At 41.0% G+C, this 16,761-nt stretch overlaps 1 protein-coding gene across 2 annotated transcripts in view; it reads right to left on the bottom strand.

The window, feature by feature from the left end:
- LOC141007052 (pecanex-like protein 3) overlaps positions 1-16,761 on the bottom strand; it is a 29,485-nt gene that overhangs the window by 4,260 nt on the left and 8,464 nt on the right. Inside the window, exons 8-34 of one of the 2 annotated variants that reach the window (XM_073479375.1) lie at positions 13,830-13,959; positions 13,283-13,452; positions 11,595-11,652; positions 11,344-11,485; positions 11,065-11,222; positions 10,427-10,580; positions 9,529-9,561; positions 9,249-9,420; positions 9,022-9,132; positions 8,794-8,885; positions 8,568-8,677; positions 7,133-7,238; positions 6,944-7,036; positions 6,669-6,819; positions 6,019-6,163; positions 5,538-5,715; positions 5,057-5,165; positions 4,459-4,588; positions 4,301-4,359; positions 3,988-4,203; positions 3,205-3,458; positions 2,867-3,097; positions 2,227-2,330; positions 1,983-2,130; positions 1,648-1,878; positions 1,241-1,515; positions 48-217 (exon numbers count right to left, since the gene is read on the bottom strand). In XM_073479375.1, the coding sequence (XP_073335476.1) occupies positions 48-217; positions 1,241-1,515; positions 1,648-1,878; positions 1,983-2,130; positions 2,227-2,330; positions 2,867-3,097; positions 3,205-3,458; positions 3,988-4,203; positions 4,301-4,359; positions 4,459-4,588; positions 5,057-5,165; positions 5,538-5,715; positions 6,019-6,163; positions 6,669-6,819; positions 6,944-7,036; positions 7,133-7,238; positions 8,568-8,677; positions 8,794-8,885; positions 9,022-9,132; positions 9,249-9,420; positions 9,529-9,561; positions 10,427-10,580; positions 11,065-11,222; positions 11,344-11,485; positions 11,595-11,652; positions 13,283-13,452; positions 13,830-13,959 (3,930 nt within the window). The remainder of the gene's footprint in view (positions 1-47; positions 218-1,240; positions 1,516-1,647; positions 1,879-1,982; positions 2,131-2,226; positions 2,331-2,866; positions 3,098-3,204; positions 3,459-3,987; positions 4,204-4,300; positions 4,360-4,458; positions 4,589-5,056; positions 5,166-5,537; positions 5,716-6,018; positions 6,164-6,668; positions 6,820-6,943; positions 7,037-7,132; positions 7,239-8,567; positions 8,678-8,793; positions 8,886-9,021; positions 9,133-9,248; positions 9,421-9,528; positions 9,562-10,426; positions 10,581-11,064; positions 11,223-11,343; positions 11,486-11,594; positions 11,653-13,282; positions 13,453-13,829; positions 13,960-16,761) is intronic. The other variant, XM_073479376.1, reaches the window with a different exon arrangement.

Here is a 16,761-nt window from a genome sequence, read left to right as displayed (position 1 = left end):
TAAGCCTCTCAGAGATTCCCAAATCTCACTGATAAATTGTGTCTCACCCATGGAGGGCTGGACAGTGGTAATGTGTGGCTGGGGAAGGCTGGAAGCCGGTGTACTCTGGGTGGTGTGAACAGCTGGGTTGGTGGAGATGGATGTCGAGCCGCCTCCGCAGTCTGAGTCCTCAATGTTCCCTCCGCTGTTACAGCCAGCGCCACAGCCCTTCTGTAACCTGCAGAGAGAGACACATGCATATATAAATATATGGAGTATATTTACATATTAGCATTTGTTAAGATAGAAGAATACCTATCCCAGTCTAGCCCAAGGTTATAAGCTGATTTTTTCCCCAACCTGTCAGAAGCTCTGCAAGTGCTTCTGGCATTAATTTATTAATCTATAGGAGTTTGAACAATTATGTATTTATTTTTCTTGCCTACATTTTTTAAATACAAAATCAAGCCTGCAGATGACCTTTATTTCCTTATTTACACTATGTGCATGTCAAATAGTCAAAAACAAGTGCTTAGGTGGAAAAACAGCCTATCAAAGAGCAAAACACATAAAACTATATAAACTCAAACTCCTTTCCAAGTTTAGGGGCTTTAAAAACATATATAAACTATATATAACTGGATTTGAAATCTCATTGGCTACATGATGAATCAATCATCTGGATGCTGGTGTGTTAGTGGCTCAGGAAAGAGTAGAAAGAAGAAAGAGTGGTTCTCTTGTCTACACGAACACTCAATGGCTGTTGTAGGCTCTAGGGTGGGCATACAAGCTCATATCTGCTAAAATGAGCTGTCAATCAAACAGCTGCCATCTCAGGATCTAGCTAGTGTAGAGGGATAATGGTGCCTGCTGTGAAATGAGTATTTTTTTTTTTTTTTTTTTTTTTTAACAGATAAAGGCACGGAGAAGCAGTATTTTCTGCCATTTTGTCACCATTTAATCATGTGGTCATTTGGGAATAAGATATGACAGTTTGTGTGGAGTTTGATGCACTACTGCAACCCCCAGACACTTTATTGGTGAGTTGGCAAAACTTTGTACATGCTAGTTTGTTAGCTTTTTTGTTGGTTGTACCGTGCTGATGTGGTATTATCTTGAAATGGTTTGCATGAATAGAATCACAAGAATCTAAGCTTTCTAGCGATATATGGCATGACTAAACACTTTAAGGCGTTCACCAAATACAAACACAGCTAAGCAAATAGGCCAACTACAATCAACGTTAATTTAGATCACGTACCTGTCCCAGCTGCTGATGAGCCAGGTGTAAATGTTGTGTGGGCTGACAGGTCCTCCCCACACAGACCGGAGCTGGCTGTGCCCCCCAGCGTACGAGGTGGTGAGGGGCGAGACGTAGATGGGGTAGCCAATGGGCTGGTCGCACGATGAGTTAATCATGTTCCTCAGGGCCTGTTTGGCGTTTTGAATGCTGCCGCGCTCTGGGTTGCGATTCCGCAGGAAAACCAGCTCCTGCTGTTGCCCCGCCCACAGCCCACGCACACACTCTCTGTTCACCTGTAGCGGGCAGCACAAAGGTGGACAGGCTCAATATAAACATCAACTGAAGTTCATAGAAAAGTTAGATTAAATGACCAATAAAACTATAGAATAATAACTAAAACAATCCAGATATGGAGGAGCTGTGACCTTGATGACTCTGAAGCTGAGGAACCTCTTGTTAAGCATGATGATCTTGTATTCGTCGCTGCCGTCATCCATGATGTGGCGCAGTGCCAGCAGCGAAGGCATGTTTGCTAGAATGGCGCTGCGCCACACAGGGTCGCCCTCGTGAGATATCAACATCTTCTCCTCGTTGGCAGTGATGGCGTCATATAGAACCATAGGATCCTCATACTCATCTGGAGATGTAAAATGGTCCTGGAGGGAAACAGATTAAAGGTTTAGTCTCAGCTCAGTGGACAAAAAAAACTTCCATTATTCCAACCTCAGGGCTAGTGTTCTCCTTCTGTGAGAAATGCTACCTGATGCAATTTCAGTGACATCCGCACTCCTGGTGCCACTACACGATTCAGCAGGTCCATATCTGCAAACACCCATTCATCCCTGGGGGACGTGATGCGAAAGTCTCCCTTGAAAAGTGCATGGAGGCCATAAAGAAACGGTTCCAAGCTGTGAAATAGAAAAACAAAAATCACTCGTATATTGCGAGTACATGTAAGGGTAGTGATGTGTGGGAGACATGGTGGTATGGCCTGGTGCTCTCACCTTGCAGACATGCTGTGGGAGGCTGTGCCCAGAGCTCTTCTTCCCAGGATGCACAACCCGAAACAGAGGTTGACAAGAGGAGAATCTCTTTCACAAGTCACCGGCTATAACACAACACAGAAGTTTAGATAAATTATATTTTATTGTTCTACAAATAGTACGCAGGTTGGACCAGGATGAGGGTTTAAATATTGATTCTGATTGCTGAAAGTTAAAAGAGTAGATCTTTCGTTCATCTTCTCTTATTTTTTATATAATGAAGACAAAAAATGACCCACAATCTAAGCATAAAAATGGACTGTCTACTGTTATATTAATTATCCATAGGGCTGAAAGGGGCAACATATCTCAAGAAAACAAGCAGCTTCTGCCTTCATCACCAGATGTAGAGAAATGCTGAACCCCATTAACGCTCCCTTCATTTTTTCTCTAAATCGCCTTTCTTGCATTTCAGTCCCATTACCTTTTAACTAATTTCTTCATTTGCAGTGTCATACTGTGTGTGATTTTTTAATTGTATTTTTGGACAAATGAGGTCAGGCGACATTTGGTAACAGCTCAGCCAAGGATGGATATCCACCAAACGAAAAATAGAGAACAGAAACTACCCCGATTCAGTGTAAATGTTGAAGAGTCTAACCGTTTGACGCCTGCTGTTACAGTACTGAATCCAGTCCAGGTAAATCAAGCAGAAAGAGGAGGGGGTGATGCCAGAGGCCCTGTGGTCGTAGTCCTCGTCGATGTTTAGGTTGAAAGTAGGATCGCTGTCTACGTAGTTTGGCCCAAGACAAGGCCGCAGAGCCTCCTGAACGGTCTCATTAGTCAGCCACTCCTCCAGCTTTGAGGATCTACTCACGTAGTAGATGATGCTCTGTTCGAGGGAACAAACATGATCCAAATCATTCGTCAATCAAGATCAAAAGGTTAGACATAAAGAAGCATCAGCTCAAAGACTACAATCTTGAGACTTCGGCTTACCTTCACATAATACGTGATGAGGATCTTGCGGAGGTCGAACACTTGCAACATGGAGGCTGCGTTGTTGTCACTGATGCTGTAGCCCTCTAGCACATACTTGGTGGCAGCCACCTCCCAGGCCAGCCAGCGCTGTCCGAAGGCAGCGTTAAATGACAGCATGTGGGGGAGGTGACCAGGCTCACAGCAGCAGCAGCCCTCATCCTCCTCCACCCCCTCTGTGATGGCCTCCACCTCCCTCTGCTGACAGTAGGTACCTGGACAGATGTGAAGCAGAGCAAAGTGTTAAGTTTCGTAATGTAAATTAAAAATTAACATGAATCAAAAACAGCTAACTGGACTAAATCAAAAGGCGACAAGAATAAACATCCTCTGTGGGTGTGCATAAAATTAATTTTGAGATAACTCAGATTTTATAAATTTAGATCATAAAACGCTTCTTTTATTGGCAGGAGACAACCTCTTTAGAGAGTGATGCACAACACCCCATTTTTTTAATAGTCCTGAACAAGTTTAAAATAAATCTGCAGCCATGAAACTGTTCTTTAATTCAGAGGAATAAAAATATACTCCCAAGAACTGGCACAAAAAATCAAATCAAATAAAAATGAACAAATATGGGTACAGATGAGTAGTACCATTAAAAATACGAAGATGTCAGCTGCAGCCTGATCACTAAAATCTAAAGCTATTCTGTGAGAACACTTGCAGATAAACAACTAAAACTGAGCTCATTCTATAAGCAATTAACACCGACAGCCTCCATCACCCCCCCCTGCTGCTGACCTCTGAACTCTAGACCCCTCAGCTGAAAGGTGACCAGGCCGTTGCCGATCTCGATGATGTGCACTAGGGCGTTGAGGTAGTCCGAGGCGAGGATGAAGCAGTCGCCTGTGGTGTAGTTGCCCCAGCGGCCGAGCAGCAGGTCTCCACACAGGCTGTGCTGCAGTGAGCGCGTCAGGTGCTCATAGAAGATCGAGTTCAGATTGTTGTCATCAGCGCCTGTAACAATAGAAAAGACCATGTCCATAACTACAGAGCAAAAATAAATTCATGTCAGACAGAGGTAATTAGAAAGTGAGAGAGTGTTATAGCATACCTGGGTTGCGGTCTAACTGAGTGGCAAGTCTGGTGTTGGAATGATCGACGCGCTTGGTGCTGCAAACATGACAAACAATGCAAATACTTAATGTTAGGACTTTGAAAAATAAAAATAAATCAAAGAAATGTGATTTCATTTTTAGTACAAACACATACTTGTAGTCTCGCTCCCAGAATTTTACAGGTCTGGTGTACGAGGTGACAAACACGGCACTGCCTAGGACAGGATTCAGAGGGGTGGAGAAAATGGCAGAAAAGATGGCCTGGACAAAAAGCACAGCAGAGTCTGAAGTAACATGAGTTAAGGATATCAACAAAAAAAAAAAATACTGTTTAGTATATAGACCGTTTTATAAGTGAACATGTCATTATTATTGAATTGTGAATTATTCTGGATCAACACTCTAAACACCATGTCCACCAAGGGCATCAACAGGAAATGGACCTTCTTGTGAGACAAAAAGTTATATTCTCTGTGTAGAGCTTGTTGCAGTTGTATCGTCTGTGTAGGCTATTAGTTGTCATCCATGCTTTTTGTATTATTGATCTCTTACTGTAAATATTGCACCATGTATGTAAGATGGTGTCGTGCAGTGTCACTAACAGTGGATATTAGAGCCCTGCAGTGATTATTTGTTTGCATGTTTTGGTAACTTTTTACTCAGCACCTGCCATTTTTTAATGTGGATGTGCATGCATGCATGCTCATACATATCATTATTATTGACATAAAATCAATTACACTGAAGGATACGGGGCACGGCAAAGGGTTGAGCGAAGGCGTGGAAGGCTGAGCCCCAGGTAATCTGCCAGGGGGCGATGTATGTCAACACAAAGCGCAGCTTGTACAGCAGGTCCCACATCTGAAAATTCACAGGACACATACATAAAAAAGATACCACACATCATCAGCTGTACAACTACAAGGAAACTAAACTGTTGATAATACAGAGATTAAAGAACAACTGTAAAGGTGTACTCCAAGACCCTGTGACATCACTGTTGGGTGTGGTTACAGGTGCTACAGAGCACACATCTGACCACAACCAACCACAAACATCAGTGATGGGTGTGGTCTTTAAACGAAAGAAGGCAGCTTCTCAGCCTTTTGTCAAGTTACTTTTTCACAATAAGCTGTTCAGTGCACAAAAAACTGCTTCTAGATGAGAATAAAATTTAATAAATTCATATCGTTTGCAATCAAAATCCTCCGATGATCAGGTGTGTGTGCTAACCTTGCTGAAGAGAATGGACATGAAGTAGTAGTCAATCAGGAAGGTCTCCGAGAAGTGTGGATAGTCAAAGTGGAAGAAGAGCGTGGTGAAGCACAGTGTGACGTACTGCTGCGACGGGGCGCAGAAGGACGAACGCAGCAACTTCATGCCGGCTACTGAGATGAAGAGGGCTCGGCTGCTGGATGAGAAGAGACGGAAAGGAAATCAGTGACATGATAACACAGTTTATTGAAAATGTCTTCACTTTTACATCGACTACTATGCAGACAGGCTGGTCTAAAGTTTACAAAGGAAAAAAGGAAACGACTGTTGTGTGTCCAACCAGCAGAAAGAAACACACTTGGGGGTGGCTGAGTATGTCTATAAATTCTATATTCTACGGTACCTACACACACAGCCGACAGCACATTTCCCTGAGGAGCAGTAAAACAGTAGAATATATGGATGAGGTAGTTCGGAGACAGAATGAGGAGATCCTTACTAGATGTCCAGCTCTTTATGGTTCTGGCCCACAGTTCGAGCTTCTGTCGTGAGGGAGTTGAGCACCACAGCCGGGTAGATGAAATATTTCTCCACGCACTGAAGCCACGCATATAATTTCTCGAACCACATCAACTGAGCGGCGTCTGGGGCAAAAAGGAAGCAAAACCATTTTACACACTCATCGAAGAAATCCATACAGTCCAAACTGTAGCTTTTCCCCTCATTTTAACCCCAGCTGTAAGACAAACATGGCCAAAAATTCATTAAAGAGATTTAAAGATAAATATCTTTTACATCCCCAGCTGTTGCCAAATATGGAAATGAAACTGCTCAAGATGACATGATGCCTAGAAGGAAGATGTACAGCAGGAGGGAGGCTGCACCATCATGTTTGCAGTGTTGCCTTAAGGTAAAATAAAGTAGTTGTGTTGATAAAGACTATTAGTGATTTTTAAAATATGAAGCTGTTTAACTGTATGAAAATGACAGTTTGGTGCTGTTGTACTCTGTAAAGATATCTTACCGTCTTGCAGCTTTTTCCTTAAATATTTCAGCTGTTCATATGGTAGGTTTTCCTCTCATGCTAACATCGGCATGCACGTTTCTGTGTATGTGAATGAAGATAAAAGAGCCATCACACACACTCACCTCGGACCTCAAACTGACTGTACTCTCTTGAGCGGAGCACGGGGTGAGCCAAGCAGAACCACGGCAGCTGTTTGCGGAGCTGAGGCAGGAGATAGTGTGTAATGAAGCCGACAACTCCGGCCAGGATGTACAAGACAAAGCTAAGAGCAGGCTGTGGATCAAGAGCAGAAAAAATGGAAGGGAAAATTAGCCTTAAAAACTTTCTTTTTTTCTTTGCCAAAATCCTCTGAGAATTGTAGAGTAAGAAAAGGATCATAAACTCTGCTCCAACTAACTTGAAGGGCGATGAAAACTGTACTGGCACTGATGGCGAAGGTGATTACAGCCATGAGGGGACACATGACGAGGTCTGAATGAAGAATCTCCTTCTGCAAAGAGGTAGCAAAGAGAGTTTAAAATTACTGACACAGTGAAATCAAGAGTAAAACTGCAGTGTGTGCAGGCAGGTGAGCGGTGATCTTTACCACAGAGTTACGCAGCTTCTCTGGAAGAGGGTCCTTGATCTCCACAGGGGGTTCTTCTGGTGTTCGGTTCTCCAACTCTGGGAATAATTTCGACCGGACCAGCGACCTGATGGAAGGTGGTAATAAAAAAACAAGAACCATGAGAACTACAACAAAAACGGTGTAACATCAAAGTCTACACAGGCTGCGTTCAGGCACACTTCTCTGCGTGGGATCCTTGTGTTTTGGCAGCACCTGGAGCCCATTATAAAATTACTGTAATTACGCATGTAAGATGGAAGAAAATAGACTTAAAGCCTAAAATTTCACTTGGGGTCACAGTTACAGACATAAAGTGCAAGAAAAGGGGAGATGGTACGCAGCCTATGTAGACAGCTGTAAATTAATACACATAACAAAAACAAGTTTGGCACTATATAGTAAATAAATCTGTCACCATGCAAAAATCTATTCAAAAAAGACATACTGCATTTCATGTTTGGGCTGGTAGCTTACTCATGAGTGGCTAATGATTATCTACTGTGTTTTTTTCCGTCTGATTGACAATAAAATAGGGTCAGGTCTCGGTCTGTTGTCACTACTCTGTGGTCTCACTCGATGTCCCGCCCACAGCACTATTTGATTGGTTACACGTCACAAGTAACAGCCCATCAACGCTGAATAATCTGAATCTGCAAAGTAACTTGTGCTGATCGGCGCACGCAGGGTGTTTTTGCACTGTCTAGTGTTGTCAAAAATACTGAAATATTAATATCGATTCTTAATATTTGAAACTGTTAAATAACTTTTAGTAGTATTGATACACCAGAGCTGCGTTGTTTTTGCTCTCCTCTCCAACAGCGAGTTGACCCATGCGCCGCTGTAGTGCCCACATAGCTCCACCTCCTCCAGAAATACATCAACTTAGATGCTGTTGTTCTCAACACAAAGTACAAAAGCCTTGTTGTATGTCTTTAAATAAAAATCTAAAATTTGATGTCCTCGATGTCAATTCTTCCCTGTAACATCGAACATGGTATCAAATATCGATATTTTTCAAGGTACTGTATTGAAGTTAGAAATGTCAGTATCGTGAAAACATTGAATTTTGCGGTGTTTGGTGGTTCTTTTGCGCTGATGAGTGACCCTTGCAAATATTTTGGTTGATTTTGGTTTATACTGGTAAAAAGGGGTTGGTACTTGTGTCAGTCCCCTGTAGGGTTGCTGGTTATATAACTACTGATTATTAGTTTGATTTAGTCTGATTATAGCTGGGTATTGGTTTCCGTGATTACAAAAAATGGGTATTGGTATCTGCCCTGAAAAAAAATCATATCGGTCCATCCGTAGTGGTTACATGTAAATTGTCAACTGTTAATCAGTCATGGAATTAAAAAATAAGATTTTCAATGATAACCAAGGTTATTACTGACGTTGTGAAACACAAAATACTGACCACAGGATGGTGGGATCGCTGCTTTGGCGGCTGAGGTGGTAGGATAGGGCCAGCAGTAGGCCACAAAACACAGAGAACAGTACTGGCACATGGGCATCCCCCCACGGTGCCTAATATAAAACAAAACAACATAATATTAAATTAGAGGCTGTCCATATTGATTCTGATCAGAAATACCGCACAGACACGACTTTACTTTCATGTAGAGAGTCTCTCTTCCACTTACACTGATTGCACCGAGGCAAAATCCATACAGCAGAGCAGCTACCAACATGCTGCGTATGAGGCTGAACAGAGATGAGAGGGGGCTGGTAGTTGCTGTGGAACAGGTGACACAGAGAGAAGATCAGGAAGAACCTAAACACAAATATATTGTGCAGTTCCTAAACTGACAGTTTAAAGATGCTATAACACTTTCCCAGTTGCTTGACCAGGTTTTACATCTTGTTCTTACCAGTTCCACCAAAAATGTGCATGTCGATCTGCTCCAGCAGACACATCACAAAAGTATTGACCTGAGGTAGCAACCCAAACAGGAAAATGACCGGGAAACACAAGGCAAACACTGTGGGGCAAAAGAGAACATTTAATCCTGCTACAGTATCAAATACTGTTGAGGTGTTGCTGTGACTTAGACAGCAAGTACAACGGTGATGTAAAGAGTCGTGTATAAAAACTAACCAATGAGCATATCCCTGACACAGAGCAGGAAGTGTGCAGAGAAGAAGGTGACTCCATAGAGGGAGACGGGTTGCAGGCTGCCAGAGCGCCCAGATAGGTCAAAGATCCAGATCATCACACAGCACAGGCAGAAGTAGACCGGTCGACTGTACACAATGATCCAGTTATGGCCCTGTGAAAGAACAGATAAAAAGAGAGGCCATAGTTACAGACAGTAACAAGGTGGAATTCATTGATTTGAGGACATTTGAGTGTATAAAAAAGGGAAAACAGTACTCACGTGCATGGGAGAAGCTGCATCTGGTTGTACACTCTAAAACAAAGAAGCAAGAAATGTAAGCTTCGCATGGTTCACATACACTTTGCACTAAAAAATGCTTATATAGTATTGTATAATGAACACAATTGAAAAAACAGTGTGGTTTTAATACAGTATGGAAAAGGTACATTTGACTCTTTAAAGCTGTACAGATTAAGCCAGATTTCATTAACCTCAAACTAATTTTAAAAATGAGCAGAATTTCCACCAGAGTGGTTGATATTTGATGTAAGAACGCCTGATAAATTACAAGAATGATCAACAATCCTATTGTTTTTGTTCTGGCAGGCCTGAAATTGTGTTCGTCTGTTTTGCAGTTTGACTCAGATTTCCCACATCACTGCTGTCAAAAGGGCTGTTATGTAGTGTTATAGTGGCTTGGATTTAATATCATTGGAGGAGAATTTTGCATGTTGTTGACACTCTAGTTGTGACAGAGGATGTGCTGTGATACAAATAAAACTTCAAGGCAAAATAGGCAAACCACATTGTGTTCTGATATCCTCTCAGCCATCTGCGGGTCTATTTTTTCTCTTTCTGTCCAAAGTAGAATTAACTGAAGAAACAGCACTTCTCTTTTTTGTTTGACAAAATAATTCAGGATACTGCCATCTTGATAAAGAACCAAACAAAAACAACTGGAGGTTCAGTGTGAGCACCCACATCCTGACGGATTGATTAAACCATACAGTATAAACACGGAAGTTTTACGTTTTGGTTGTGCAATGTGCAGCAAGATCAATTAAATCATACATCCTCTGTCCAGCTTAAGACATTTGTAACAGAAACAAAATCAATACCAAATAAATAAATAATGAGATCGGATCCATTTCACTAATGAAATCCAGAGGTACGGCACCTTCAGTAAAGAGTACTGGCAGCTAGCAATGACCAGGCAGAACTGGAAAACCCAGATGTCCCTGAAAAAGCCCTGGAGCAGCAGTAGGAACCCCAAGAAGGCCACCAGACTGGCCAGCACCACAGCAAACACATTCTCTCCCACACGGCGGTTTCTGGAAACAGAAAGCAGAAAAATTCATATCATTCATTCATATCACATTTACTTAACATGTTATTTAATAAAGATAATTACCATGAAACCATATCTGCTGGACATGTAACTTGATTAAAATAAGCTTATATTGTGTTGGGAATCAGCCCCATGATAATATAGTGTCTCAGAGCTTGTATTAATTAGTTGTACAATGATGCTGCACATCACACTGCAGTGTTAAAATCTAAAGTGCATCGGGAAAATGTTTTGTCATTCTGTCTGGATTTCGCAGCCAGAGAACCGGGTTCTACATTTATAACACAGAACAGAAAAAACAAAAGGACAAGCAGGGATTAGACTATGGCTCAGATGCACTGACGCACATTATTCATTACATATTAGTCAATATTATGGACCACAGAGCACAAAATGCATTCGTTGTCTTGGAGAACAGGGGGCCAAAGAGAACATTATCTCTCCTCCACTTTAACAATCTGGTTTACCTGTCCAATAGGGCCAGAAGAGCCAATCGATCATATCGAACCCTCAGCCACTTCCCAGGCAGCACCCAAAAGCGATAGTACTGCTTGGGTTTGGCTTTCTCCTCAATCATCAGAGTGTTTTCCTGGGACTCTTGTAGAGACTCGTGGTCCAGATCAAACTACAAATGAGGTGAGAGATTAATTCAGAAGGAGAAATAAAAACAAAGAGAGTTGTGACGTAGTTACATGACTTTCTACCTGGAATTACCGGCCACAATAAAACCATAAAAGACTGCTAACCTCGGGCATTTCCAGAGGCACCCTGCGCACCTGCATGCCCTGTAAAACCACAGGTCTGGGCTGTAGCATGGATAGCACTGGTGCCCCTTCCTGGACCTCAGTGGAGGTGAAGCTTGAGGACTGGGACTGTCTCTCCCTCTCCCTGCAAGCGTCAAACATTGTGGAATTAATTGCAGTTTTTAAGTCATGGCTTTCTCACAGCCAATTAACTCCTATAGTCTTGGAAAAAAGAAAACCCAGTAATAACTTACTGAACTGGATCCTCATAACCGCCTCCAGCAGGTCCAAATGTGTAGGACCTCTTCACTCCTGTGACACAATGTAAAGAAAACTGAAACTGATACTTCAACAGGGAATTAATCACAGACATATTTGTAGAACCAAAAGATGATACAGTTGCATGTTTGTCTTTTCCCTCTTTTTCAACTTTATTTTGCATAAACTGAAGACATAACATAAAAACCTACAAACGTAGGAGGAAGAGGCAACATGACGGAGAATTTTGTTTTGAAGTTTCATTATATTCTTGTTTTTGTATCATGACTGTAATTTGAGGTTTGGAAATTTCCTAAAAATTCTGTGCATTTTATCTTCACATTATTGAAACTTCACTTATCAATCTCAAAAGCCATCTATATTTGGGGTCAACCAGAGTTTTTTCCGGGCCAATACTGATTTTAAGTAATCCAGGAGACCGATAACTGATAACTGGAACGGATATACATTTTTGCGGTAAAAATAAAAATCTTAGTGTCAAAGTCGAGAAAAATCAGTGATGGAATGTAACCAACTACAATTTTTCAAGTACTGTACTTGCTTACAATTTGGAGGTACAGAGCTTCAGTATTTCCATTTTCTGCTACTTAATACTTTGACTCCACTCCATCTATTTGATAACTTTAGCAAGTAAATTCAGATTATTAAGTGCTGATGAGCTATTTCTTGTGACATCAGATAGTGTTGTGGACTCTTAGACCACAGACTGGTGACGACTAACAGAGAAGGGATGCTGCATCAGAGCCAAAGTACAGCATTTTAAATGTTTTTTCTTTTACTGCCAATCAGACACTAAGAAAGACATTTAGAGCCAAGACAACAGACACTTTCACATGGACCACTACGATCAAACAAAACGCAGAGCATAATAAGTGATTGTAAGTTCAATTCAATGTCTTTCTTATAACTGCATGCATACCAATGAAAGGAATAATTAAAGTTTTTAGGAAATATGCTTAGTTAGATGGAGAAGTTGATACCACTCTGATGTTTGTCTGAGAAATATGAAGCTAAGACTGTTAGCTTCGAGACTGAAAACAGGGAGAGATAACTGAGCTAGCTTGGCTCTGTCCAAACAAATCTCCACTGGATATCTGGCAACATCATGGTGACAATTTCCAGGAAGTTGCTGTGCCCGGCCAAGAAATAGTTCGGCACACAACCCCCCAAAATCCGAACTTGTCGTTTTTACACTTCAGTTTCTGTACTACTCTTTGGACAGAGCAAGGCAAGCTGGTTCCCCATGTGTCCAGTCTTTAAGCTACGCTAACTGGCTGTAGCTTAATATTTGAAAGGACAGACATGAGAGTGGTATCAATCTTCTCATTTAAAGGAAGACTATGCAGTTTTTTGTCAGTTGCTGTTGATAAACAGATGATTCAAAGGTTCAGATAGCAAATCAGAAGAAAAACAGTTGATTGTTGAGTTAATATGGGATTGGTGACTCGCCTACAAACAACTATCCTTCCCAGAATCGCTGACACCCATAAACGTCCCCAACAAAGCAAAAAATAAGAAAAGACAAGGTCTCTAGACCAAACATTGTTTTATGTTTGTTTTTTAGGAAAAATCCTGCATTGTATGCCATTTACTTTCAGACATGAAAGCGAAGAAGCACATTTCCCAAAATGTTGAAGCATCCCTTTTAACGCCGCTGACTCACCGCTTTCGTCATAGAAATAGTGCACCGCCCCCTCTGATGTGTCGTCGAAGGTGGAGGCCTCATGAATGCCACTGCGGGGTAGCAGGAGTGAGGAGGCAAACTGTAAGGCTGAGGGAAGTGTGCGGGTCCGTGAATGAGAGGAGGTGCGAGCCCGCTGAAGGTCCTGAAGGCTTCGGAAACAAAAACACACAAAAAAAAAAACTGTTAAAAAACACTTCCAACATTAGCTGTAAAATGTAATTTTGGCAGCGTTAAGACTGAACTCCATCTGTCCCACTGAAGCTGGCATGTTCCCTTGGTGGTAGTTGCAATTAATTGTTATATTATTCATTTCTGTAAGACCTGTGGAGAATATTAATTTTCAAACAAATCCCCAGAAATATTTCCCCTAAAACACAGTAGCAATTTTAAATCAGGATGACTATTTCTTACAACCATCATAATATAAACAAGCCAACAGCTTTGAATACTGCAGACTGGGTAGAGATTGAGGCAAATAAAGGCCAAGGTGAGACAAGGTGTCAGCTATTACCCTCACTTGACTAACCTGGGAGGGGATCCCATGGTGGACGGGGGCGGTGTAGGGTTGCTCCCAGCATTGTGTCTCCTGCGGATGGCCTGGGTCCTCTTAACACTGCTGACTGAGTCGTGTTTGCCTCCATCCTCTGGAGCCATGGCTGGAGGAGGGTTATCAGTTACATCAATGGGTTACATTACAGTGTCAATATACATAGTCAAGGCACCATTTGCAATAAAACTGGACAGCATCTGCAATCTGACAATATCCTATTACTGGATTTTACTGTTGCCATTGTGCCAAGTTCATGTAGAATGAAGTTAATGCAAACCAGCAATCGACAAACAAGCATCCTGAACATTGTGTGATTTTATGCCCCAAACAGAATAAAGCTGTAAGATGCAATTTGTAAGAACTTTAGTTGCAAACATTAAAAAAAAAAAAAAAAAGATCTAAAATTATCAACAGAACGGGAAGAAATAACAGTTTTGACATTATATCTATATTTTGCGTTGTGGAGATCTACTGAAGTTAGCATGTGAACCAGCTAGCCCCCATCCAACATTCCTGTGTTAATGGTGTAAACAACAGTGACACGCCCCTGGTGCTCCGAGCTCCCAGTCTGGACCACTAGATGCACGGCTAACTGAGCTAACTAGCTAATGGCAGCAGTTACTCTGGTGATATTGCTGGCCCCTGTTTGTTTGGAGCAGGAATTCAACAGGTGGCCAATTCTTACATATTGCACCTTTAGCCAAAGATCTGAATTAACATATCACTCCTCTAAAATACCCTGACATCAATATATACACTTTTGATCACACAATTTAAAATCAAAAGAATTCAGTGCATTTTGATTCTGGTTTGAAATTCAACAAACAATCCTCGGGTGTTATTTAATCAGCTAAACACATCCTGGACCATACCATTCTTACACTTTCAGACATGCATTCATTCATGGTTCTATTTTATCCTCTATTGACTTCAGTGCCTTCCTGCATTCTGGCCTTGAAGAAAAGCTATAATTTTTTCACTGGTTGTGTTTTTATTACAGAACTTAAATGGTATTAATTTTGTTATCTTGATAGGTGTTAATTATGTTATTAAGTTGTCTTGCCATCAGCTCTGAGAAATGTCACCAATTGTTGTAAATTGCTTTAATGTTGTTTCTTTAACTACATTTTATTATCTTATTATTTCCTGGCCCAGATAAGGGGTTTTAAGGCTGCTTGGCTCTGTTTCATTGTAGAGAAAGACAGGTCCAAACAAGGAATACTGCTCCATCTGTGTGATCGACAGTCATCTGTCTAATTACAGATTTCTGTTCAGTGTTTGGACAGTGCAGGACTATTCCAGATGAAATGTGCCCATTTGGCAGATTTTTCACAATAAAATTCACTTGGGATTGACTCAGTTTGAAACAGGACTGGATAGACAACAAACAAAGCTGTAAAGTGTTTAGTTAAGCAGGTGGTGCCGCGGCTCTTGTTGGAGTTTTGCGGAGCTTGGCATTGGGTGGGTTTTTACCTGATATTGAAATGGCCATCATTCTGACAGATTTTGCATTTGTGATACGGTTTACGATTTTTGGGAATGATCATTTTTGCATCACAATTTTTATTTTAACTGAAAAACTAAAATTGTGATGATGTGACATTTGTTGGGGTCTTTACCAAACACATGTTTTCTTACATATGGTGAACAAGATTTGTAGGACAGGGCGACTCCACAGCACTACAGTACTTCATTATAACACTGTTTTGTGACACACTTTACTTTTATAAATAAAAAAGGCAGCTCCTTGCGATTTAGAAGCACTTAGCCATATTGTGATTTTCGATTATATTTCAATCAATTGCGTGGCCCCCAATTCTGCAACAAACCCTCCCTTCTTGAAGGATGATAGGCATACAGTTGATCGACACCTCTCTAATAAAGTTTCAATAAAAACTGAGCATCACAACCTTTAATTATTTATGCAGGATAGTTGTATTAGACTGCACTAGGTAGGTGCATCTAATACAATGCAACTAAGTGTGTGTTAAATACACGCATTTCACTGTTACAGCGCTCTTGTTTCAGTTTGCTGTTAGGGCTGCATGGTGTGTAAAATGTCTACTTTCCAGAAGTTGATTTATCACAACATGCATACAATTTGTGTTTTAAGTTTAAAAAGTAATGTAGATTGCTGGCTATAAAATATGGCACATAAACTGTGATGTGAATATATCAAATGGTTAGTTGACCCGTAGCAACTCTAGACACTGCAACTATGAGAGGGATAAAATGAAAAAAAGGACACTTTACACTAATCTGCTTTCAGTTTGTATTTGATAAGGTGATCTTATCTCTGGCTGTGAGATATGAAGCCGCGGAGGTCGAGTGAACAGTGTGTGGATTTTACTTTATTTAGTCTGTCCCTGACAGGTAGCCAACGTTAGCTTGCCAGCTCTCTTCAGATGCAAACAGTGCAGATGAATTAGTAAGCAGACTCAGTCTGTGCTCAAAGTGGATGTACTGTCCTTAAATGAAGCATCTGGTGCTGAGAGTCCATATGTGGCTGTGTGACAGAGTATACTATATTCATTTTTAAATATGCATAATGATGATGCCCTTCCAAGTGGTGCAGGACTTTTATGTATCTTACGGTTTTGCACACCTAGGCCTAAAAAAGGAAATAATAAAAAAATAGCTGTCATGTTTTAATCATTATGCACTAGCCAAAGAAACTGTGTTTTATGTGTTTATAATTAAGCCTATAAAGTGAACTTAACACACTATTGTACATTTTTGTATTTTCTATTTATGCTCGACTTTCGCAGTACTTGTTTTTTTTGTAAATCTATTTTCCCGTACTATGTTTATTGTAATGTGCTTAAATACCACAGCAAATTCCATGTATACGACAGTGTTGCTCACTTGTTCAATGAAATTTAAGTTCCTAGGATAAATTCTTAACAAC

Source organism: Pagrus major, chromosome 13 (assembly GCF_040436345.1).
Source record: "Pagrus major chromosome 13, Pma_NU_1.0".
Lineage (NCBI taxonomy): Eukaryota > Metazoa > Chordata > Actinopteri > Spariformes > Sparidae > Pagrus > Pagrus major.
Note: the sequence above shows the minus strand (reverse complement) of the source record. Positions and strands in the feature narration are given on the sequence as shown.